This window comes from Lepus europaeus, chromosome 15, assembly GCF_033115175.1.
Source record: "Lepus europaeus isolate LE1 chromosome 15, mLepTim1.pri, whole genome shotgun sequence".
In the NCBI taxonomy this organism is placed as follows: domain Eukaryota; kingdom Metazoa; phylum Chordata; class Mammalia; order Lagomorpha; family Leporidae; genus Lepus; species Lepus europaeus.
Window position 1 is genome coordinate 34,963,028 of NC_084841.1, and position 25,390 is coordinate 34,988,417.

Here is a 25,390-nt window from a genome sequence, read left to right on the forward strand (position 1 = left end):
ATCACACAGACTAAAGCCCCAAACTTCCAAGCCACACAAATAAACAAAAAGGGAGAGGGGCTGGCACTGTGGCACAGCAGGTTAAAGCCCTGGCCTGAAGCACCAGCATCCCATATAGGTGCCAGTTCTAGTCCTGGCTTCTCCTCTTCCAATCCAGCTGTCTGCTATGGCCTGGGAAAGCAATAGAAGATGGCCCCAAGTCCTTGGGCCCCTGTACCCATGTGGGAGACCTGGAAGAAGTTCCTGGCTCCTGGCTCCTGGCTTTATCGGCGCAGCTCCTGCCATTGCAGCCATCTGGGGGAGTGAACCAGCGGATGGGAGACCTCTCTCTCTGTATCTCTGTCTTTCAAATAAAGAAAGCAAATCTTAAAAAAATTTAAAAACAACAAGGAAGAAGAAAGAGATTTAAAAAAAAAAGTGATTTGAAAGTCAGCCCTCGACACAAGGGTTTGTAAAAAATAGATAGTTAATAAAAAAAAAAAAAGAAAAAGAAAAAGAAAAAAAAAGTGTTGGGGTGAGAAAAGAGTAAGAAACAGGGCCAGTGTCACGGGTGTGCATTAGTATGAGATCCCAAATACAGAAAGACTAAGTCTGTAACAGCTGCTGTAACAAAATACCACAAACTGTAGCTTTTAAACAACATACACTTACTTTTCACAGTTTGGAAGGCTGTAAAAAGTCCCAGACCAAGTCACTTACAGATCTGATGTCTGATGAGGGCTCTGTTTTTTCTGCATAGATCTTGCCTTTAAGCTGAGTCCTCACTTGGTGTAAAGAGACACCTCTCTCTTTAGTGCTTTTATACAGACATGAATCCCATTTGTGAGGGCACCACCCTCCTGACTTAATGACTTTTCAAAGACCCCACCTTCAAATACTGTAGAGATTAGTTTCAACATATGAATTTGGGGAACCACAGCAGAGGCTCACACTTTTCTTTGTGCTCTGCTATTCCAACTTGATATTCTTAAATTTTGAACTGGGGTTCTGCATTTTTATTTTGCATGAAGACCCACAAATTATGTAGCCAGTTTGGCCACAGAGTATGGAGCCTGGCACACATTTACAATCCTATAACAAAAGGTTTGACATTACATTTTCCTGAACTTCTTTTAACCATCCTGCCCCAGCCATAAAATCTTTTAATCCATTTTCCCATAAAATCATTTATAAGTCATTTTTTCAGTGTTTCTGTTATTTTACCGCTTGCTGCATTTTCTGCCCAGAGTCTTCAGTGAGCAAAAATAATCCATGTGAAATTGAACCCTTTCCTTCTGTTTCCCTTGTGCTTATTTTCAAATTCTTCTTTTCGTAGTAAATGCAATTTTCCAACAAGCATGCGTAGGCTTCATTACAGGAAAGTGGGTGTGTGTTTTGTCCTGAAGATTAGGTAGAGAATCCAACAAGGAAGACCTTTCTCTCTGTCTCTCTCTCTCTCACTGTCCACTCTGCCTGTAAAAAAAAAAAAAACACTCAGTGGATTCAAGAGGATATGTTGTCATTTCTTTCTATTTGACCCAGATTGTCACTTTAAAGCCTATGTGAGCTCTGTATGAATTATTATAGGGACTTAAATGGAACTGGACATTATCTTTCTGCAGCTGCATTAATTGAAAAGTAGAAATGAAGTCTCTATGAAGCATGCCACATGGCTGAGGAGACAAGCAATCTCCTGATGCCATCAAGGTCAATGGATAAATTGTTGCTATTAACCACACATGATATTAAGGTATTATTTTTTTCTTTAAATCTCTTTCAACCTATATGCTTAGAATTTCTTTACAATCAAATTGTTGTTCATGCTTCATGGTAAAGATAGAAGATAATAATCATATCACATAATTCATTACCTTTAAGCTAACCAGCAAAACAAGTTCTAGATTAAAACAGCCAAAAATTTCAACAAGAACAAAGAAAACACCATGCCTTTATATAATAATTTAGAAAATGACAGCCAAAGGAAGAAACAGAAGAATAGCAAGAGCTCCTCTACCCACCCTCATCCCCAACCAGCACTGCTGTTGAATCAGAATCAGGCGATGCTTGAGTGCCAATTACCAGGAAATGTAGCAGGATAAAGAAAACCATCCAGAGGCCAGCCGTGTGGTGCAGTGGGTTAAGTCTTCAGCCTGAAGCACTGGCATCCCATCTGGGTACCAGTTTGAGTCCCGGCTGCTCCATTTCTGATCCAGCTCCCTACTAATGTGCCTGTAAAATCGGAAGATGGCTCAAGTTCTTGGGCTTTGCACCCACGTGGGAGACCCAGAAGAAACTCCTGGCTTCTGGATTCAGATCAGCTCAGCTCTGATCGATGCGGTCATTTGGGGAATGAACCAGCAAATGGAAGACCTCTCTCTCTCTCTCTAACTACATCTTTTGAATAAATAAAATGAAGCTTTTAAAAAAGAAAGAAAGAAAACCATCTGGAATTGCTCTTTCAGAAAATCAATCTTCCTGGCTCTTTCCCTGCCCATTGTACAACACCTTACCTGAATTTAAAAATGGATATATAGGAATATTTTTCAGTATACCCTAAATTGTTAGCCTGTCCCAGACTGCAGAAGTTGGGCCTTTGACTAAACTTAATGTTCCCTTTTTCTCAAAAAGGAGAAAGTGTGTTTAAAATACTAACACTTTTGCCATTTGATTTGTTGTCTTTTCCTGTAACTGTGGTTTTGATAGTAACCTGGCATTTTATGGAGGTAAGGATTCAGTAGCAGAAAAAAATTTTGACACAACTTAAATGTTGGTTATCCATCACAGTAATTAGCAAATGGACACCATTCTGCTAACAACCTATGTTGAAGCACATTTTGTTACAAATAGTTTCAGTGACTCAAAATGTAAGCCTTGGGAAATGAACTTCAATTAGCAATGAATGAAAATTATGACTCAGCAGTGCTAAACCTGTGAGGAAATCCCTTAGCTATCTAAATCTCAGTTTCTTCATTTAAGAAATGTGTATGATAACGACTCTTTCTTTGAGATTGTTCTTGAGATTTGTTAACAAAAATCCCAAGATCAGTCAAATTTTACAAAATGTACTTGAGCAGGAAAAAGTTTCTCCAATTAGGTAGCACGCCAAACTAAAAATGGTTAAGAATATTCCACCCCACCACATATACAAGGTATATTGATAGCCAGAGAAAAGGAAGTCACACACAGAAACAATCTGATTGGTTGCTGTGGGCATTTGCTTTATATCATTGTTTTGGCAGCTGGCTAGAGGCTCAACTCCTTTGATTGGCTAAGGCCCTATTGCTTGATTACAAAGGTATATTCTTCAGTTACAAAGGTACATAGTCTTTGGTTATGATTTGTTTACATATCAAGCTTGGTTACAGTTTTCTATGTATGGTGGAAGCTTTGGACCACACTTATTCAAGTACGGCACAAGGGCTGGTTAAAGCCAAATTTATTCCAATTCTACAGAGTTAAATGAAATCATATTTGATATTCATAATGCTTTTGAGAAACCATGAAGCACTGTTATGGTTTTCTGAGTTCTCGAGATGACATTCACGACTCTTTGGTTTTCCCTGGGAGATTCTGGTATGTGCTATGACCACCTTTAATGGTAAAACAACAAATGAGGGAGTCTTCAAAAAGTTTATAGAAATAAGTATTACACAAAAAAGTATGCATGAATTTCAAATCTATTTCAACAAAATAAACATCTTTTAATTCAATTTTTCCATAAACTTTTTGAAGTATTTTAAGGAGGGAAAACTAACCAAAATATTTTCTGCCCTAGCTCAAGAATAATGTAGTCAATTGAGAATGCTAAGCTGATTACACAAAATTGTGAGCCCTTAAGTTTCTTCTAGGGTAGGCAAGTCATCTAATGTTACAAACTCGAAGCTCAGTAGCACTTACTAAAAATGTGAATCTCTTTATTCAAGGATGCAGTAAACCTTCTCAAACAAATAACATAAAACAGAGCTCCCTCCTTCAAAGATAGATGTGGTCATTCAAAGATGCATTAAAAATCTCTCCAAGTCCAAGTGACTGACATAAAAACATCTTAAAGGCATCTCAGAAAGGGATGCCAAATTTATAAGAAAATAATGAGTTGTTTGAGTAAAAAGATTCATCTTCAGGAAAATCTAAAACTGCTTTTCCAAGAAGCTATATTTTGCAGAAAAATCAGTGTAGGAACCAATGGAACAGGAAACAAATGTTTGACAATTCTAACATTTGGATAGGACAGATTGTAAATAATAGAGCCAGTTAAGAACTCTGACTAGAATCTTGCTGAAGATAAGATTACCTGTTTTCTTCAGAATCAGAGGTGATCATCTAGACTATCAGTCAGAGTTGATTTGGGGGGGAAATCGTTAAATTAAGGTCTTCCTTTAGATGGCTGGAGTGAGAAAAACAAGATTTTTTACAACTATGTAAAGAAAATCAAGTGATTGAAGCACTTATAGTTCAAAGGAAAAGTTTTTAAGCTGGCAAGCATCTTTACAGTCTAAAATGCACAATGTGAAAGTTAAGTTCAAAAGCTCCCAATGAAAGTTCAAATTCTACCTGATATGCATAAAGAATATTGAATGCAACTTTGCAGAAAACGAGTAGGGGAGGGAATTAACTACTTAAAAATAGAGGTGAAAGAAAATCCCCAAAGTGTAAGAAAACATCACTCATATACACTGGGAGCATTCTTTCTAAAGAAAGAATTTCCATCTCAAGGGCATACTGGGGCAGGGGGAGTTTTTAAAAAGCTTGCAGTAAATACATATTATGAAAAACTATGCATGGATTTCAGCTTATTGCACTTATCTTTTAATTCTACCTCACAACTTTTTGAAATCTAGTCATATTATCTCCCTTGAGAAACATAAGAAACAGTGTTGGCAGCTCTGTCAACCAAGGGTCATCTCAAAAGGCTGGGATAAGAATAAAGCTACAATGGACAAAAATTGATGAGAACAGAGTTTACATTGATATGACTTTTCAAAATTCCACTGAAAGCTCTACTCTTATTTGCAGTTCATCTGAGTGCAGCAGTTTGGGAACTCGTTGAACAGAATGTTTGCTCCACATTGATTTTTCAGTCAGAATTGTGTAAGCTGAGTCAGTTGAGATGTCTACAGTGTTGACTATTGTTTCTGCTGTTAATCAACAGTCCTCATCAATCAAGACATGAACAAGCTTAATTTTTTCCTCCCAAATTGATATGGATGATCTGCTGCTATGGGCTTCATCATCAACATTTGGTAAATCATCAGTAATTTCACCATTCTTCCACCCAAGCTTCACCATGGTTTTGATATCTGTTATGGCTTTAATTTTAGCAGAATTCATGGTGCTCTAATAGTAGCTCTTTGCAAATCATCCTTCTTAGTGCCTCAAACTAGATCATGTTCAGACACATTGATAAGTTAGCATATATTTGTTCCAGTGCAAAAATTTTTTTGAAATCCATGCATAAATTCTTTTACAATATACATTTTCCATAAAGTTTTTGAAAACCACATGTTCATAGTAAATTAAATTATATACAGTGGTATGTAAGCAATGAAGTACACTAAAAACACATGAACCCTAGGAATAAGTTCCCTCATCTATAAAATAACAGAGTTAAACAGAATTGTTTCTAAGGATCCATTCATTTCTGTTATCTCAATGCCAGACCTATCTTATGAATCTCAGACCCTTATTCAAACTGTCTAACTACATATTTTGTAAAATACAATTACTACTTAAATGAGCCGCTTGGCTACTTCATGGATCCAAATTCGACATACCCAAAGATAAATGTGTATTTCTTCCTGTTTTTCTTTTTTTTTTCTTTTTTTTTTTTTTTTTTTTGTTGTTTTTAGATCTTTTAATCAGGCCCTATGGCTCACCATATGGGTAGCCAACTGAACAGGGATTAATGTTGGTAAGAGGAACGAAAGAGCTGATTTCTAGAAGCTGGCATCTTGAGGAAAGAAATTTCTCTCTTTGTTTTAAGTATTCATTTGAGAGACAGAGCCACAGAGAGTGGGAGACCCAGAGAGAAAGGTCCTCCACCAGCTGGACCACCCCCAAAATGGCCACAATGGCTGAGGCTGGGCTGATCCAAAGCCAGGAGCCAGGGCCTTCCCCATATCTCCCACATGGGTACTGGGTCCCAAGCCCCCCTGGGCATCTCCCACCACATTCCCAGGCCACAGAGCAGAGAGCCAGATCAGGAGAGGACCAACAGGGACATGAAACGGTGCCCACATGGGATGGCAGCACTACAGGTAGAGGTCCAGCTCTACATGCCACAGTACAGCCCCAAGAGAGAGCTCTTGATATAAAATGTTCTATCTCTGCTAAGGGTTAATTTTTTTAAGATTTATTTATTTATTTATTTGAGAGTCAGAGTTACACAGAGAGAGAAGGAGAGGTAGAGAGAGAGAGAAAGAGAGAGAGAGAGAGAGGTCCTCCATCCAAAGGCCCACTCCCCAATTTGCCGCGATGGCCAGAGCTGTGTCAATCCGAGGCCAGGAGCCAGAGATTACTCTGGGTCTCCCACCTGGGTGCAGGGGCCCAAGGACCTGGGCCATCCTCCACCGCTATCCCAGGCCATAACTGCTAAGGGGTTTCCTAAAGGACAAGGGTAGCTTCAGGGGGAGGTAAATAAAACAATGAGTCACCTGAAGTAACAATATGTAAATGCCCAAGGTTTTTTCTGATGAGACCTCTTAGCCAGGGGGCTCAACAGCAGTTGGGTGAAGGCTTCTTTGTTAGCGGGGTCAAAAGTCCCCCATTATACAAATGTTACTATTCACCAGAGTACTTCAGGCAATATACAATATCAGTAATTGGTTTTTGCTATATAAAATGTGAAAAGGAAAAGGGAAGGAGGATGGCTTTAGTATGGTTAAAATTCCTTTTTAAAAGTTCCAATCAACTGAATGTAATTACCCGGTTGCCCCTCTTCCAGGCCAGCTCTCTGCTGTGGCCAGGGAGTGCAGTGGAGGATGGCCCAAGTGGTTGGGCCCTGCACCCCATGGGAGACCAGGAGAAGCACCTGGCTCCTGCCATTGGATCAGCGCGGTGCGCCGGCCGCAGCGCGCTACCGCGGCGGCCATTGGAGGGTGAACCAACGGCAAAAGGAAGACCTTTCTCCCTGTCTCTCTCTCATTGTCCACTCTGCCTGTCAAAAAAAAAAAAAAAAGTCGTCTTCCTGTTTTTCTGTCAAGAGTCCCTACTGTGGTGAAGTATCATATCATCTACACAATGACCCAAGCCAGAAACCAGGAAATCATCCTGACTCTTCCTTCACATCATATCCAATAAATCACAGAATGTTGTTCATCCTTCCCTCTCTATATAAAATGTATCCTCAATATATTCTGCTGTCACTCAAATCTGACTCACCATAATCTTTAACCTGAACTGTTGTCATTATCACTGCTACAGTAGATGCACATGTCATTGCTTCCACCTCTTGCAGCCCCAGTTCAGTGGAGCCAGAGCAATCACTTTAAAATACAATCTGGTCAGGCCACTCATCTTAAAAACACAGTGTCTTGTAATTGTTGATACAAAGGCCAAGTTCTAATACACTAAAGAAGTCCCTGACTGACGGAATGTCTCTTTCCTCCTACTTCTGCTTATACTTTGCCAAGGCATGGTTTCCACTCCCCAAACATTCTGCCTTTCTAACTCCTTAAGATGTCCTGTGTCTTGATAGCTGATACTCATGCCTTAGTTCTCAATTTTGGTGTGACTTTCTTGTAGAAGACTTGTTTGATTCCCCTCATGCCTTTTTATGTGAAATTCCTTATTAGATGCTCACTTAGGGCCTGTGGTTCTCCTATATGGCATACAGCATATGTCATATGTAACTATTCAATGACAGACTCATTTATTTAATGATAAACTCAGTCTCTGTAGCAAGAAAATGTGTTTTTCTCAAAAGGGCTGTGCCACAACCATCCTGTGCTTAACCATCATACTTTATGAATGGAAGAGAGGAAGGGTAGGAATCTTATATATTATGAATATGAGTTATTAGGCATATACAATCCAAACATAGCTCCAAAATTAAATAAAACATCAGACTTCAAAAACAATTTCTAGCTTTCTTCATGTGGTTTCTTTGCCTCTGCTGTTCCCAGAGAGAGGTGCAAGAGGATCAGGAGATCCACTAGATCATCAGGTTTTCAGGGAAGGAGGGTTCACTGTGAAGAGTCCAGGGTCATGTGCAGGTTTGATGCAGCTTTCTCATCTAAACATCTATAACCACACAGCATTTAACCCTGTTTATTCTCTTTAAAAATAATTTTATCTGTTTTTAGAGTAACTATGGTTATTTCATTGATGTTACATTTGATCTTATTGAAGTTTTATAAAATCATGTGTTGCCAAAGTGATGTTCTAGAATATAGAAAATTCTAATATAATGATCATAGTTTGGCCATGTTTAATTGAAACAATATATTTGATACACTATGAGATGTCAGTAAATGGAATATGTCCTATACTGCTTATTCTCATTTCTAGATTCAGCTTGTTGATTTTTTGCTTATCTGTTTTCTGTTTTTATTTGAATCCATTCTGTAGATCCTCACAGCAATGCTGCTTACAACTTCCTTTACTTTATTATTGCAAGTTGTGCCAGGAGCCAGGAAGCTGAAGAACTGGGCTCTGAAGTTGTAGCCAAACCCAATATGAGAGTGAAATATTAGAACCAGATATACAGATAAGAGCAAGGAGCATTGTGGCAAGAAAACCAGCAGGTACTACAAAGGGCAATCTTGGCATTTATTTGTTGCCTTTTAGTGTACCCTTCAAGTCTCACTTTCATCGAATCCACTGACAGATTTTCCCAGGCAGCTACATCCAAACCAACTTTCATTCACTTTTTAGATCAATACACGGTTTTGGGCAAGAGATACAATCCAAGACTCCTGATAGACGCCTGAAACGATGAAAAATATTGAACTCTATATACACTGTTGTTTTTCCTTTACATACATATCTAGAGTAAAGTCTAATTTATAAATTAGGCACAGTAATAGATTAGTCAAAATAGCTAATAATAAAATAGAAAAAGTATTAATAAAACAATAGAGTAGTCCATTGTTAAGTAAAATAAGAGTTACTTGAACACAAGCACTTTAATACAGTGACAACTGATCTGCTATCCAAGAGAGCTAGAAAGTGACTGATAGATGTGTAGTGTGCAGAGTGTGCATATGTTGGACCAAGTGATGATTCTACTGAGTTGGATGAAGTAGAATAGTGTGATTTTTTTCATCATGCTTCTCAGAACAGTGTGAACTTTAAGTTACAAACTGTTTATTTGTGGAATGCTCCAATGAATATTTTTGAACCACAGTTGACCAGAAGTAACTGAAACCCCAGACAGTGAAACAATGGATGAGAAGGAACTACTATGTCAAAATTTATGTTTTTTCGTACAACTAATTATAATTGTAATTTATAGGTTATTTACTCATTTTTATTAATCTAGTTCCCCTATTAAACTGTAAGCTCTCTGGGGTCAAGGACCATGTCTACTTTATTTATACTGTTCTCACAGATCTCAGAACATGCTTGGAACTCAGCAACTATTTCTTGAATAAATAAATAGATAAGTGCTGATACTATTAAAAAAGGGAAAGGAAGGAAATGAAAAACTCTAAAAGCTTTCTTCTTAGAAGACCAATGCATTTCAAACATTATTGTAAGCATAAATCACTCGGGAATCTTGATAAACCTGCAGAGCCTGATCTACTAAATCTGAAATTCTGCATTTTTACAGTCTCAGGTGATGCTGAGGTTGCTGGTCCAAAGGTCACCCTTTGAATCATTATACGACAATTCATTATGATTACCATCGCCAGTTTACACTGGCCTTTTCAATAGAGATACTTTTATGAAGCCATCATAGAGAGCTCATTTCTTTCTCTAAGGCTACTATTAAGGGATTTGCCTGTTAAGTTAGTCATTGCTTTCTATATGAATCTTGATGTGATAAGAGGTTAAGTCAGGAAACACTCTGTTCCTCCTGTGAAATGTGTGTCTTATCCTCTTTCCCAAGGAAAACTAAGTAATTGAGACCATATAATTTTTTATCCTGGACAATAGGAATTCAAAGCCAAATTTGTGACAGAAACATTACAACCTTATACATCTATAGACGAACGTACTCGTTTTTCATTTTCTCTACTTTACTTTCATTTCTAACTTCCATTTCACTTTGTGTAGTCCCCTGTCCCCAATGCAGCACTTTACAAACAAATACTCATGGGAATATTAAGCTGGAATATTAGTCACTGGCAAATTTCATATGTCAGAACAACAACAACAAAAAAGCCATCAACAGAGGTAAGAATATTCAGAGAACTGAGTTGACTAATATAGTTGGAACAGAGGATTCACTAGCTTAGCTAAGCCACTTTGAAACACTTGGCATGATATGGAAGGAACATCCTTATGTTCTGTTGTTATAAAAATAATGAGCTGAGAGTCCAATGCTGAACTATCATTGCCAATAACATAAATCAGATTTCAATCCCCTAGAAGTATATCCTAGGCAAAAAGAGAGTATCCTATTCATCTTGTTCTCTTTAGTGCCTAGACCTGCAGTAGCTGATAACTTTCAAGTACTGAAATATTTTACAATGAATTAGTAAATGAAGTTGTTTGTAACCTAAAAAATATGTCACTCATCTTGAGATAATTATATGTATGATCTGTTGCTATTAATTTCAATTGCCAATGTGCATATGTGTTTCCTTACTAAATCAGGAAGTTTTCAAAGGATTCCAATACTACCTTCTTTTTTGGTATGACATAACAATGCAGTTTGTTTCTCTTTTATGGTTTTTCAGGCAGTTCCTGAATAGTCAATGAATCGTTGATCAATCAGAAAATGAATACTATCTGAGCAAATATTCAATGAATTTTTCTCAGGTAGTGATTGAGTAATAAAACTGAATTCAACTATGAAAATCATTCCCTTTTAAAAGATGAAATCATGGGGCTGGCGCTGTGTCGAAGTGGGTAAAGCCACTGCCTGCAGTGCTGGCATCCCATATGGGCACTGGTTTGAGACCCAGCTTCTCCACTTCTGGTCCAGCTCTCTGCAATGGCCTGGGAAAGCAGTAGAAGATAGCCCAAGTCCTTGGACCCCTGCACCCCGTGGGATACCCAGAAGAAGCTCCTGGCTCCTGGTTTCTGGTCAGCACAGCTCCAGCTGTTGTGGCCACTTGAGGCGGTGAACCAACAGACAGAAGATCTCTCTCTTTCTCTCTCTCTCTCTCTCTCTCTCTCTCTCTCTCTCTCTCTCTTTCTCTGCCTATGCCTCTCTGTAACTCTGCCTTTCAAATAAATAAATCTTAAAAAAAAAAAAAGAATTATGTACTTTCTCATTGACAGACACATTTTGAACTCACTATGATTCTTTGAAATTTTTTTAAAAGGTGCTTAAATTTATAAACTGGAAGAGAAATTTGTGACTCATTCCAAAGTAGAAAAATCAAACTAACTTTTCCTTTCTTGTTTCTATTGTGTTGTCCATTTTTTGTTTTTTCCGCCTATGCTGGGAATTATGGAGAAATATACAAATAAAGAAAAATAGAGTTTCTTCCCCGACAGAAGCCAATAAAAACCACAGCCTGAGAAATAGAACATCAGTTCAAATAGCTCTAACAATGCCACAAAGAGCCTGGCATATTGCATAGGGTTAAAAAAAAAAAAAAAAAAAAAAAGGTAGGCCACTGCTGATTGATATGGTCTGTGAATGCATCATGAAGAAGGCAGCATTTTAGATGGATCGTAAAAGAGATTTGCTTCAAAAATGAATATGACATGAGTCATATTTCCGTATGACATTTTATATTTGTTAATTTGACAGAAACCACAAGTCAGCGTGCCATGTACTTTCAATATCGCTGTGCATTATTGCTAATGTGGAAAAAGATATACTTGAACAGCAGAGCAGCAGAGTGAGGCCAACACTCCACATTTCTTACTTTGATTAACCTCTCTTGTCACTATGCTATACCAGCTTTCAAGTAATACAGTGTCAGTTATCTTATTATCATATCGCTTTTTTTTATTTTTCTGCTTGCCAAATTTTACATCCTATAGAAAATTTAATTAATAAAATCAAATCTCTCATCTCAAAAAAAAAAAAACAGACAGATGGGGCCAAGTTGGCAGTGAATATACTTACAAAATGTCATTTAATAACATTTTAAAATTATTAGAACTATTTTTGAAGACTTACTTTAAGCAAGGAACTCCATTAATTATCCTCTAAATGCATCGTTTCATTCACTTATCACAACACTCTATGTGGTACACACTATTATCACTCTGTATGATAGATAAAGAAGGTAAGGCACATGTAATTAAGAACTTGCCTATGATTGCCCATTGGTAAGCAGAAGATGTGGGATGTGAATGCACACCAAACTATCAAGACAAAATTGTGTAGATTGGAAGCCCTATCAATTAACAGACTCTACAAGCCTCTGTTACAAACTAGAAGAATAAATGTGGACTATTGTTTAATCAATGGCACAGAACTCATAAATGAAAACTTAAAGCAGTGTGATTTATTCTTTGATGAAGAGAAAACAGTTATGCATCTGGAAGTCAGTGGGTGTTAATCCATGGTCTAGAAACACAGAGAGAGAGAGAGAGAGAGAGAGAGAGAGAGAGAGAGAGAAGGGAGGGGAGGGTAGAGGAGGGGAGGGGAGGGGAGGGGAGAGGAGAGGAGAGGAGAGGAGAGGAGAGGAGAGGAGAGGAGAGGAGAGGAGAGGAGAGGAGAGGAGAGGAGAGGAGAGGAGAGGAAAGCCCAAAACAGTAGATACTGAGGGGAGTTAGGACCAAGCTGGTAAGAACGCAGCGGGTGCGGGTGGGAACTCTAGGACAGGGCACCAGCGGGACCAGGAGAAGGCCGGACTCATTGTTGAGGGAATCTGATTCCCGGGGGAGGACAGTCGTGAGGGGCAGACCGGCACCAGGGAGAAGGTGAGGCGGGGTTGGAGACTGGGACCACCAAGTGCACTCCAAATTCTTTATTGAAGATTCGGAATTTCCACTTTTCACGTAGGGATTCTTTCCTTCACACCCTCTCAGTGCCCTGTGTCCGTATCGGGCTTTGTCCCGGTCACTCCCGTCACTCACGGGAGTCCTCGGCTCGCGCACTGCGGTTCCGCTGGGCCCCTTAGGGAGACCCAGATGAGATGGAGACAGCCAGGATGGAGATGCGGCCGAGGCTTCAGAACTAAGTGAATTAACCGAGGGCCACAAGGAGGGGAGTGATGAACCGAGCCTGCTCTTCCTGCTCCGGCTAGCGGCAGCCAGGACCCCACCGAACTCTGGGGAGCCCAGGGACTCAGCAAGCGGGCAGGAGGCCAGGGACAAACAAGGGGCTGTCATTCATCACAAGTCACCGTTAGCCAGTCTCTGCTGCTCACAAAATCATTTGACACGCGCTGGGCCCGGCGATGCCTCTGCCCACGACACCACATCTCGAGAAAGCAGAGGTTGGAGTTAAGCTGCTCCGCTTGGGATCCAGCTCCCTGCTAATGCTCCTGGGAAAGCCCTGAAAGATGGCCCTAGTTCTTGGGGCCCTGCCTCCCACATGGGAGACCCTGATGGAGTTCTGACTCCTGGCTTCCTCCTGTCCCAGCCCTGCCATTGCAGCCATTTGGGGAGGGAACCAACGAATGGGAAATCTTTCCTTTCCCGCTCTGTGTCACTCTGTATTTCAAGTAAATAAATGAAAGAAAGAAAAGAGGGAGGGAGGAAAGGGAAGGGAAGAAAAGGGAAGGGAAGGGAGGGGGAGGGAGAGAAGGAGAAAGAAAAAGAAAAAAGAATTTGACAACCTCTGAATCGTGAGGTTGTCATCTAATTTCACCCGGCAAGAAGACTATCCGCTGAAAGGCTGTACCTCAAACTGGAGCCATGAAGAAATGAATTGACTGGCTCACCAGCAATGATAGTAGACGGGATATTAGAGATGGTTTTATTAGGAAAAACACTCCAACTGTCTTAGGAGGATGAAGGACTTGGGAGACTATCAAGCTCAGATTAAAGTGCATTTAGTTGTAGAGCCAGGCTCTGAGACAAAACCCTAGTAAAACCTTTTTATTTAAAATGTCAATGACTAAAGTGCCAAGATTGGAATAAAAAGGTTTTGCACTTACTTCTTCTAATTACCCTATAGTTCTATTAAAGTGTAACAGTAACACCAAATAACTGGTTTCTCATTGTCACACAAGAGGAGTTGTCCTGTATTTGTCATGGGAAGCTAATACAATAAATTATTTTTTGCAATGTCAATCAAATTTTAACTACTTAAAGGATTTATATAGTGTTTCACTCATATTTGTGATACAAAAGATAATTCAATAAAATGAAATTTTATGCTAAAATTCTCTCATTTAAAAGTCATTGAAAATTGCTAATGTAAAATAATATAACAATGAAGAAGGACTTAGGATTTCTTAAAGCAATATATTGCATCCAAACTTTTTGGTTGTACTTCTTTTAAAAAAATATGCTCTCCCAAGTTATTTTTAGAAATTACTTCAGGAATTTTACCTTCCCTTTACTTTGGACTAGTTACTGTTTTCTTAAACCAAAACGCTGGATCATGTTCTTTCTTCAACATAAAATACTTGAATTCCAAGTTTGTATTTCTCCCCGCTCTTTGTCTAAAGACAAGGGTCTCCTACTTTCAGATTGTCTTATTTTTGATTTCCTGTAGACACCAATCAATCACCAACTGTGAATGCTGAATACTTTGCAACAATCGAGCTCTCCATCCTCATTGAAACCATTTATCTCTGGGATTCTGAATAATTTCTTACAATGGGTTCCACAGGACTAAGACTGAAACTCTTCTTTTTCCCTCCATCAGTTAGTTGGCTGTTACACAAAATTATGAAAGAACCAAAATTTGCTTTGAGCACATTAACTTTAAATTTCTTTATTTTCCAAATAGGTTACTGAAAAAATATGAAAAATAAGGACACTATCAGAAAATGTTTATGACATGATAACAAATAGGTGCAGCCTCTTAAGTAGAGAATACTTACACTTAAAAGTCATAACTTGTGTGTAACAATGCATTACATTTTAAGTCCAGCTATACTGATGACAAGGTAATGAGTACAAGAGAGTGGAACTACTAGTTGGTTTTGGTTTACTGGCACAAATATTTCCTATGCATGCACATAACATTGCACTCATTTTAAATTTGTTTAGAGAAAACTCTGCTGGGGTGGTAAGGAGTGAAGAAAACACATTTGAGCATTATTAACATGAGAATAATATAAATTCTCTAAAGTGAAATGGAGCTCAGAGTAGTTACTCTGTGAGTACAGAAACTTTCAATATTTGAATTATGACCATTTTTTATTTGCTTTAGATTTTTATTATTTGTTTTTCACACTATCTACCTTTTATTTGCTCAGGCATGGATCGAGACAGTGAAGGATGTATGAAAAAGATCAGCAGTGTGAATCTTGACAAGCTTATAAATGACTTCTCACAGATGGAAAAGGTATGTAAGGGTAGCAAACAGTTGCATTATACAAGGAAACATTAAATAGATTTTGCCAGTAGATGAAGTTGAGAAGAAAGAAAAATGCACCCAAAAGTGAGGAAGGTAAAGATAATGGAAATTATTTTGTTAAGACCTTTCTCTCTCTTTTAAATCTTTAATATTAATAATATTTAATATTTAATAATAATATTTAATTCTGTATTTAAGATTTTGATTCATTTGTACTAATATATTAAAATGTTTCTTAAGCAAGGAACAAATAATTGATGTAAAGTTAAAGAGAAGCTACATCCTTAAGTGCCCAGGATGTCCATAAACTCAGGAACGGTTTTAGAAAAAATTAGACTAATCATTCAATATTTTATAGTTACAAGTAACTGTAATTTTTTTAAGATTTTATTTATTTATTTGACAAATAGAGTTATAATGAGAGGGAGAGACAGAGAGAAAGGTCTTCCTTCCGTTGGTTCACTCCCCAAATGGCCGCCACAGCCAGTGCTGCGCTGATCCAAAACCAGGAGCCAGGAGCTTCTTCCTGGTCTCCCATGCCGGTGCAGGGGCCCAAACACCTGGGCCATCCTCCACTGCCTTCCCGGGCCACCGCAGAGAGCTGGACTGGAAGAGGGACAACCAGGACTAGAACCGGGGTGCCCATATGGGATGCTGGCACCGCAGGCGGAAGATTAACCTATTGCGCCATGGTGCTGGTCCCAGTAACTGTAATTTTGTTTTAGAGTTTTCTTCTGTTCTCTATCTTTTCTTTTCTTTCTATATTACTTAAAACCAAACTGGGGAGTGGGCATTTGGTACAGCAGTTAAGATGCATTTTGGGTCAACTACATCCCATAGTGGAGTGACTAGTTCAAATCCAGGCTCTGCCTCCAATCCGTTTCCTCCTAACTGGGCACCCTGGGAAACAATAGATGATGCCTCAAGTACTTATTTCCTTGCCACCATGAGAAATCGAATTCCAGGCTCATAGCTTCAGCTGTTGTGGGCACTTGGGAAGTGAGCCTATGGATAGAAGATAATTTGTGTGTGTCTGTTTATGTGTATTTCTTTCTGCCTCTCTTTTCCTTCTTCTTTCTCCCTATCAAAGAAATGAAAATAAATAAAAAGTTAATTTAAAAATTGAAGTCCCTTTCCCCCTTCTCTGTACACACAGTCAACCAAACCCATAAATATAAATTAATATTGGGTTTTTTCCCTTCTCCTGCTAGGCAGAAGATTTGAAATGATGTTGAAACAACATTTAGGTAGATAAATTAAACATTTGGGAAGAGAATTTGTGAAGCAAGAGTAGGAGTGAGTATAAGACCTATGTCAGTTTTCCTTTTTCATTCTTCTCTATTCCTTTTTTACTCTGCGCATGTAAGTGCACCTGCTCACACACACATACAATGCCATAAAGAAAAAAATTCATTATGATGGGATTTTAAAGTAATGTTATGAATTCTTCTTAAACAATGAACTTGAGTTTGCTTAGCCAAGTGATTCTTAACATACTAAGAGAGAAAAGAGAAAGAAATAAGTTTTGTTTATATGAGAAATTACGACAAAGTTCAGAGATTACTTTGGAAATATATGTCATATTCTTAAACATTCTAAGTAGGAGATAATTGTTTTTATATTAAAATGGTATTTATGTCATATTTTAAAAGTCTAAGCACTTAGAAATAAATATATATGATGGCATTTACACATAAATAATATGTCAGGAAATTGCTTAGAGATAAATTTTGAAGTGATGAGACTAGGACTGTGAATGGAGGTATTGATAACACAAGGCAGGTCATGAATTGATGATTTTTGAAGCTGTTTGATGAATAAGTGGAGGCTTATTCTGTTCATAAAATACCAAAGATGTAAGTTCAAAAATGTTTTTGTCTGTAATAGCAAAACAAAGTTTAGAAAAAAACCCACAAATTCTTCTCAATAGTATAGTTAAATTAAATTATAGCATATTCAAAAATGAAACTCAGTGCAGCTGCTGAAAAGATTGAGGTGGACATACACATACTTATATAACATCATCTCCAGTTAATAGTGCTAAGTGGAATAGCCAAGAAATAGGAAAAAATGTAATATGATCCTTTTTATAGTTGGTAGTCAAACATATTTAGGAAACATATACAAGGAATTGTCAACCATAGGACTGTGAGTTGAAGTCAGAAAGAAAAGCTTTCGCCGGCGCTGTGGCTCACTAGGCTAATCCTCCGCCTTGCGGTGCCAGCACACCGGGTTCTAGTCCTGGTCGGGGCGCCGGATTCTGTCCCGGTTGCCCCTCTTCCAGGCCAGCTCTCTGCTGTGGCCAGGGAGTGAAGTGGAGGATGGCCCAAGTACTTGGGCCCTGCACCCCATAGGAGACCAGGAGAAGCACCTGGCTCCTGGCTTCGGATCAGCGCGGTGCGCCGGCCGCAGCGCACCAACCACGGCAGCCATTGGAGGGTGAACCAACGGCAAAAGGAAGACCCTTCTCTCTGTCTCTGTCTCACTGTCCACTCTGCCTGTCAAAAAAAAAAAAAAAAAAAGAAAGAAAGAAAGAAAGAAAAGCTTTCAAGTTAGGTCATGTTTTACCTATATAAAATTTTACCATGTTACTTTTAAAATTAAACATAAATCAGGGAGTTGACTTATTTAAAAATATATACCAGATTTAATTGTTAGACTTAACAGTTATTAAGCAATTTATATTTTCATTAGTCTTCGTATCTGCAGTAAAATAATCAAAAGAGCAACATTTATTTGGTAATAACATATATTCTATTTCTTCTACAGAAAATGATAGAAACCAGTGGAAAGAACAATATATTGGAGATGAAGTTGAAAAAGACTAAGTGTTTGTTAAAATTATTGCAAACAAAGGAGGTTGCAATTAAAGAAGGTTGGTTCTTTGTTACATGAACAATACTAGTTTTTTTTTTTTTTAATGGCTGTACTATTTTTCTTTAAGATTTACTTGCTGTTTATTTGAAAGGCACAGTAACAGAGATAGAGGGAGAGAGAGAGAGAGAGAGATTTTCCATCTATTGGTTCACTCCCCAAATGGCCTCAAGGGCAAGGGGATCAGATTATAAGACTTCTTAAGCTTTTTTAGCTGTGTAAGAGATTGCCAAACTATTTTCCAAAGAGGCTGTACCAATTTGAATTCCCATCAGCAATGAATGTGTTTTACATCCTTGTCAGTCTTTTGAATTTTGGCCATTCTAATTGGTGTGTATTAATATCTCATTGTTTTAATTTTCAGTTTTCTAGTGACAAATGATGTTAAACATTTGTCATGTGCTTGCCTGCCATCTGTATATCTTCTTTGATGAAGTGTCAGTTCACATCTTTAGCTCATTTTAATTGAATTGTTTGTTATCCTGTGTTGAGTTCTGAGAGTTCTATGCGTATTTTGGATAATAATCCATTCTCTGACATGTTTTAGAGAGGTTTTCACCCAGCCTATGGTTTTTCGTTTCATTTCTAAGTATAACTGACATTTAACAAGGAAAAATTCTTCATAGAAGATAAATTAATTTTAAAGATTGAAAAAGAAAGACAAATGACAACAGGTTTGCAACTCATATCATAGACAAGTTAATGAAAGGCCAGTAATAATAGCACAAAGGTGCTTTGGACCACAGAAAAAGAAAAGCAAGTGATTCATAAATATATGAAAATCTGAGCTCTCATAAATTAGAAATTTTATATTATCATTTTTGTAACAGATTGACAATGGTAAGAATGTTTAATATGCTTATTTGTAAGTATATAGAGAAACAGTCATTCTTATATATTGATAATTAGGGGATAAATTCTCTGCAGAATATAGTTTAACAATATCTACCAAAACTGAAAATTCACATGCCCCTAGAGTCCATTATGCTTCTAGGTAAACTTTTTGCCACCCAGAAGCCTTTTATTTCAGGAATACAAACTTCATGCTTTTCATAAATACAGCTTTAGGAACATAGTGATTCTTCCCACCTTACCTGCCCTCCCACACCTCCTCCTCCTCCCTCTCCTATTCCCATTCTTAATTTTTACTAAGATCTATTTTTAAAAGATTTTATTTATTTATTTGAGATGTAAAGTTACAAACAAAGAAGAGAGAGAGAGAAAGGTCTTCCATCCACTAGTTCACTTCCCAGATGGCCGCAATGGCCAGAGTGAAGCTAATCCAAAGCCAGGAGCCAGCAGCTTCTTCCGGGTCTCCCATGTAGGTGCAGGTGCCCAAGCACTTGGACCATCTTCAACTGATTTCCTAGGCAATAGCAGAGAGTGGGATTCAAACAGGAGCAGCCAGGACTTGAACTGGCACCCATATAGGATTCTGGCACCACAGATGGGGGCTTAGCCCACTGAACCACAGCGCCAGACCCTGAGATATATTTTTTTAAGAAAGCTTTTCTTTAATAAACACAAATTTCATAGGTACAGCTTTAGGAATAAAGCAGTTCTTCCCCTCATACCCGCCCTCCCACCCCCACTACCGTCCCACCTCCTACTCCTTCTCCCATCCTCTTCTTCATTAAGATTAGTTTTTAATTAACTTTAGGTACAGAACTAACTCTATACAAAGTAAAGAGTTCCAGAATTTGCACCCACACAGACACACAAAGTATAAAGCACTGTTTGAAAACAAGTTTTAGCTGGCACCGCACCTCACTAGGCTAATCCTCCACCTATGGAGCCAGCACCCTGGGTGCTAGTCCTGGCTGGGGCGCCAATTCTGTGCTGGTTGCTCCTCTTCCAGGCCAGCTCTCTGCTGTGGCACAGGAGTGCAGTGGAGGATGGCCCAGGTCCTTGGACCCTGCATCTGCATGGGAGACCAGGAGGAAGCACCTGGCTCCTGGCTTCGGATCAGTGCAGTGCGCCGGCCGCAATGCACTGGCCATAGCGGCCACTTGGTGGGTGAACCAATGGAAAAAGGAAGACCTTTCTCTCTGTCTGTCTCTCTCTCTCTCTCTCACTGTCTAACTTTGCCTGTCAAAAAAAAAAAAAAAAAAACCACAAGTTTTATAGTTAATTCTCTTAGTGTATAATAATTCACTTAGGAAGAACAAACTACACATAATTGGATTTATTCAACAAAGAAAATTATATCTGGATATTTAAGTTCTACATTTGATGCTAGATGAGGAATTTCTTTACTAGTTCAAAGTGGCAATATTATTTATTCTATAGATGGTACTGTAGACTAAGTACTGTAGAAAATCCTTTACATATATTATTTATTTACTTTGAAAGTCAGAGTTACAGAGAGGGAGAGATAGAGAAACAGATCTTCCATTCATTGGTTCACTCCCCAGATGGGTGCAACAGCCAACACTGAGCCAGGCCAAAGCCAGGAGCCCCATCTAGGTATCCCACATAGGTGGCAGGGATCCACACACCTGGTCCATTTTTCACTGCTTTTTCCAGGCCAGTAGCAGAGAGTTGGATCAGAAGTGGAACATATGGGATTCTGGCATCACAGGCCGCAGCTCTACGAGCTATGGCACAACACCACCCCACTAAATACATAGTTTTGTTTAACAGTTCCAATTGTTCCACAAAGTATATATTAATTCCCAAATTTCTAGTTAATGTAAAAGCCTATATTTATGCTCAACTTGATCACTGATCTACTAAATTATGTAGCATAAGAAGTAGCAACTCTGATTTCTAGGGCAGTGTTTTTAAAACTGCATAGTAGGCCGGCACCGTGGCTCACTAGGCTAATCCTCCGCCTTGCGGCACCGGCACACCGGGTTCTAGTCCCGGTCGGGGCACCGGATTCTATCCCGGGTGCCCCTCTTCCAGGCCAGCTCTCTGCTGTGGCCATGGAGTGCAGTGGAGGATGGCCCAAGTACTTGGGCCCTGCACCCCATGGGAGACCAGGAGAAGCACCTGGCTCCTGCCATTGGATCAGCGCGGTGCGCCGGCTGCAGCGCGCCAACCACGGCGGCCATTGGAGGGTGAACCAACGGCAAAAGGAAGACCTTTCTCTCTGTCTCTCTCACTGTCCACTCTGCCTGTCAAAAAAATAATAAAAAAAAAACTGCATAGTAAAGTCCAATGGAAAAGGTAATATGTATTAAGGTATCAAAGAGAATTAAAAACAATTATTCTAAGTTAGTGAATGTTATCCTGCCTTATGACAAATTCCTTATCAAGTCAGTATCCATTGCATTAAAAAATATAGTGAGAGAGCCACCTTGTGTTCAAATTTAGAAAATGCACATTTTTTTTCACTGTGCTTAGTATTCTTTATTTCAAAGTAATTTGGGATTACATTGAAAGTGGTAGTATCATATGTAGGTTTTATTTTTCTTCATAAGACTTTGATTAGAATGACTTTTTCCCCAAGAGACCTTTTATTTAAAGAATAAAAACTGAAGATGGCGGAATAGGCAGGGAGCACACTTAGTCCGGGGGGAGAGAAAGTTTAATATAAGTGGAGATACTGCAGGGTCAAGGAAGAGTAGGGGATGAAACAGCAGAGGAAACTCTTCCGGAACTAGTGATTCACAGTGGACCTGCGTGGAGAGCGTGGGAGCCCAAGTTCGGGACACCAGCGGCAGACTCAACTCACCAGCGCTGGAACGCGAGGTGAGCCGAACCTCCATAGCCTGAGATACCAGCGGGCAAGCGGAAAGAGGAGGCTAGAGGGAACGAGGCTTGAAACTCCGTGGGGAAAAGTTCACCAGGCTAACTAGAAGAGAGAGAGGAAAAAAATAAAAAAAGTGACCGATACGGACACAAGTTTCTCTCTCTCCGCTCACCTCTCAAAGGCGAGCAAGACAGAGCAGGCGCCATTTTGGACATACGTCATAAGCAGGGCGACCTCAGGTCTGCACCGGCCCTGAGCCTAGCAGAAAAACCTGACTCTGTGGGGAGGGGTGAAATAACAGGAGATTAGCATCTAACTTGGCAACCCAGTGGGAGACTGCAGGAGAATTGGAGCCCACACTGAGGGCAGCAGAGATTCCCTGTGTGGTCCGTGGGAAAGAGCTTCCGATCTCTGGCTCCTGTGGGTATATCATTTGCCTGCTAACTACCTCCAATTACGTTCAGCTGTGTGGAATTACTTCCCTTTTAAATCAAAAAAAAAAAGAGAGATTTACCACACCTAACCTGGGAGTGTCATCTTTGACACACCCTCAGCCCTGAGGAACCAAACACAGCTCTCAGTCCACACTCATCTCAAGCCTCTAAGGCTCCACTGAAAGCAGACAGTCCACTTAATATAGAGCCATAGTGTAACAAGAAAAAACACCACAGTGAAGAAACCAAATATCTCCAACATGCCAAACAACAAACACAAAAACCAAGCTAACAAGAACAAGGAAGAAACTATGACGCCCCCAAATGAAAAAGACACCCCAATGCAAGATTATGAAGATGATGAGATTGAAGAAATGCAAGAAGCGGATCTCAAAAAATTGATAAGAACATTAAGAAGTTCTCAAAAACAAATTCTTGAACTACAGAAATCCTTCATTGACAAGATAGAAAATCTCTCTCGTGAAAGTGAAATATTAAGGAGGAATCAAAATGAAATGAAACAACTAGTGGAACAAGAAACTCTGATAGTGACGAGAAATCATAATGAAATGAAGAGTTCAATAGATCAAATGACAAACACATTAGAGAGCCTTAAAAACAGAATGGGCAAAGCAGAAGAGAGAATATCAGACTTAGAAGACAGAGAACAGGAAAGGAAACAGGCAAACCAAAGAAAAGAAGAAGAAATTAGAAATCTAAAAAATATTGTCGGGAATCTACAGGATACTATTAAAAAACCCAACATTCGGGTTCTAGGAGTTCCTGAAGGCATGGAGAGGGAGAAAGGATTAGAAGGCATTTTCAGTGAGATCCTAGCAGAAAATTTCCCAGGTTTGGAGAAGGACAGAGGCATCTTAGTACAGGAAGCTTATAGAACCCCTAATAAACATGACCAAAAGAGATCCTCACCACGACATGTTGTAATCAAACTCACCACAGTGAAACATAAAGAAAAGATCCTAAAAGGTGCAAGAGAGAAACGTCAGATCACTCTTGGAGGGTCTCCAATTAGACTCACAGCAGACTTCTCATCAGAAACCCTGCAAGCTAGAAGGGAATGGCGAGACATAGCCCAGGTACTAAGAGAGGAAAACTGCCAGCCCAGAATACTATATCCTGCAAAGCTCTCATTTGTGAATGAAGGTGAAATTAAGACTTTTCATAGCAAACAGAAACTGAAGGAATTTGTTGCCACTCATCCTGCCCTGCAAAAGATGCTTAAAGATGTGTTACACACAGAAACACAGAAACATGGTCACCAATATGAAAGAAGGTAAAGGAAGGAAACCTCACAGCAAAAGATCACAGGAAGCTCAATTTCTCTTTGACATAGAATTAAACTCTGATGCTCTGTTAAAGCAATGTGTTAAAGTAATCTATTATGTTCTCTTGATGTCTGTTAAATTCTAATTGTTCAAAAACAGCTGAATTTCTATTAAGAGCTATGGGTTATTTAAATATGTGCTTTTTTCAAAAATTTGAAGAATCACCTTGTAACAATGATCAAATTTGGTCTATGTTATGTCATGATTTTAAGAAATCTTATTTCAACCAGATATTTTGGATTTTGAGCCTTCTTGGCATTCTTGACAGGCATTCAAAAAATCAAAGTTTCAAACAATCTGGTCTCTAAAATTTCCAGTAAATCCTGGACTTTGGTTTTTCCAGTTTGGGCCCAACTGAAAAAATCGAAAGACCTATGTCTCTCATCTTATAGAGACACCAACTAATCAGTCTATTTGGATTATATTAGAAGGACTGTCAAGATGTGATGTGGTACCAGACTTTAAGTTTCTATAATGGAAAAAGCTATTAATACAAATGTTTGAGAATTAAAAAGTCTAATGATCTTGTGTTACTAGACATGATAGTTATCTTAATGAGAAAGCCCCAGAGGCCTAAAGGGTTAAATACTTGTAAAATCCTACAGGTGCTTTCAAAAATACTGTGAAGTAAGCAAGTGCCCCTTGTTGGTTGATGAGTTTATAATTTTAAACATGGCGACTTAAAGTCTTTTGTCATCCACAGTTATATATGATGTGCTGCTCATAAAACTAAAGAATTGTTGGTTCTGTGATTAGCTGTCCTCCTATCGGTTCCTATGGACTTTTCCCAGCCACTTCTATTGTATTCAGTACTTTGGGATGGCTCTGTAAACAGATGAAGCCAATAATGTATTAACAGTACCAACTGAGAGAAAGTATGGTTAACTGAGGTTACTAAAAAGAAAAAGCAATTCAAATCAATTGGCAATCTACAAAAAGAGTTAAAGATTTTAAAAGCTATTATTAAAATTGCTATATTGGTCTATTATGCTATATTATATGTGTGTACATATTGTATGTCCACATGGGGAAATTTTATTAAGAGTTTTATTTTAAATGGCTTATAGATAAGATTGTCCATAAATTTAAGCTGCTAAAATCAATCAAAGATACATTTTAATTTGTGTGACCTGAATCTGTGTATCATATGTTTTAGACTTGTTGGTAGAAAGAAACTAAAAACATTTTAGATGGTTGTGCTTAAGTTTACAGGCTAAACAAACTACACCATGTTAGATATTTAAGAAGTGTTTTCAAATACATGATTCTTAAAATTTATAGAAGGCATTGGACCTTCTGGTAAATGTTTTCTTAAGTTGTTATCTAATGGTTGAAAAGGTTTGCTAAGTATTCATGTGATATAGCTATTGTCAGCAAGCGATCTAGGACTTGCTCCCTCATTTCTCTATTCTAAGCCCAACTTGTTCTTTCATTTCTCTATTCTCTTCAAGGTAGGAAACTAATTCTATTATGAAGGAATCTGTAGGATGCACAATTTAATCTTTAGACCTTATAA

At 38.7% G+C, this 25,390-nt stretch overlaps 1 protein-coding gene across 1 annotated transcript in view; it reads left to right on the forward strand.

Annotated features, from left to right (window-relative positions):
• Positions 1-15,424: 15,424 nt before the first annotated feature.
• The window catches only part of CCDC152 (coiled-coil domain containing 152), a 46,984-nt gene continuing 37,018 nt past the window's right edge, over positions 15,425-25,390 (forward strand). The window contains exons 1-2 of the mRNA XM_062211746.1: positions 15,425-15,511; positions 18,293-18,398. Coding sequence (XP_062067730.1) covers positions 15,425-15,511; positions 18,293-18,398 — 193 coding nt within the window. The remainder of the gene's footprint in view (positions 15,512-18,292; positions 18,399-25,390) is intronic.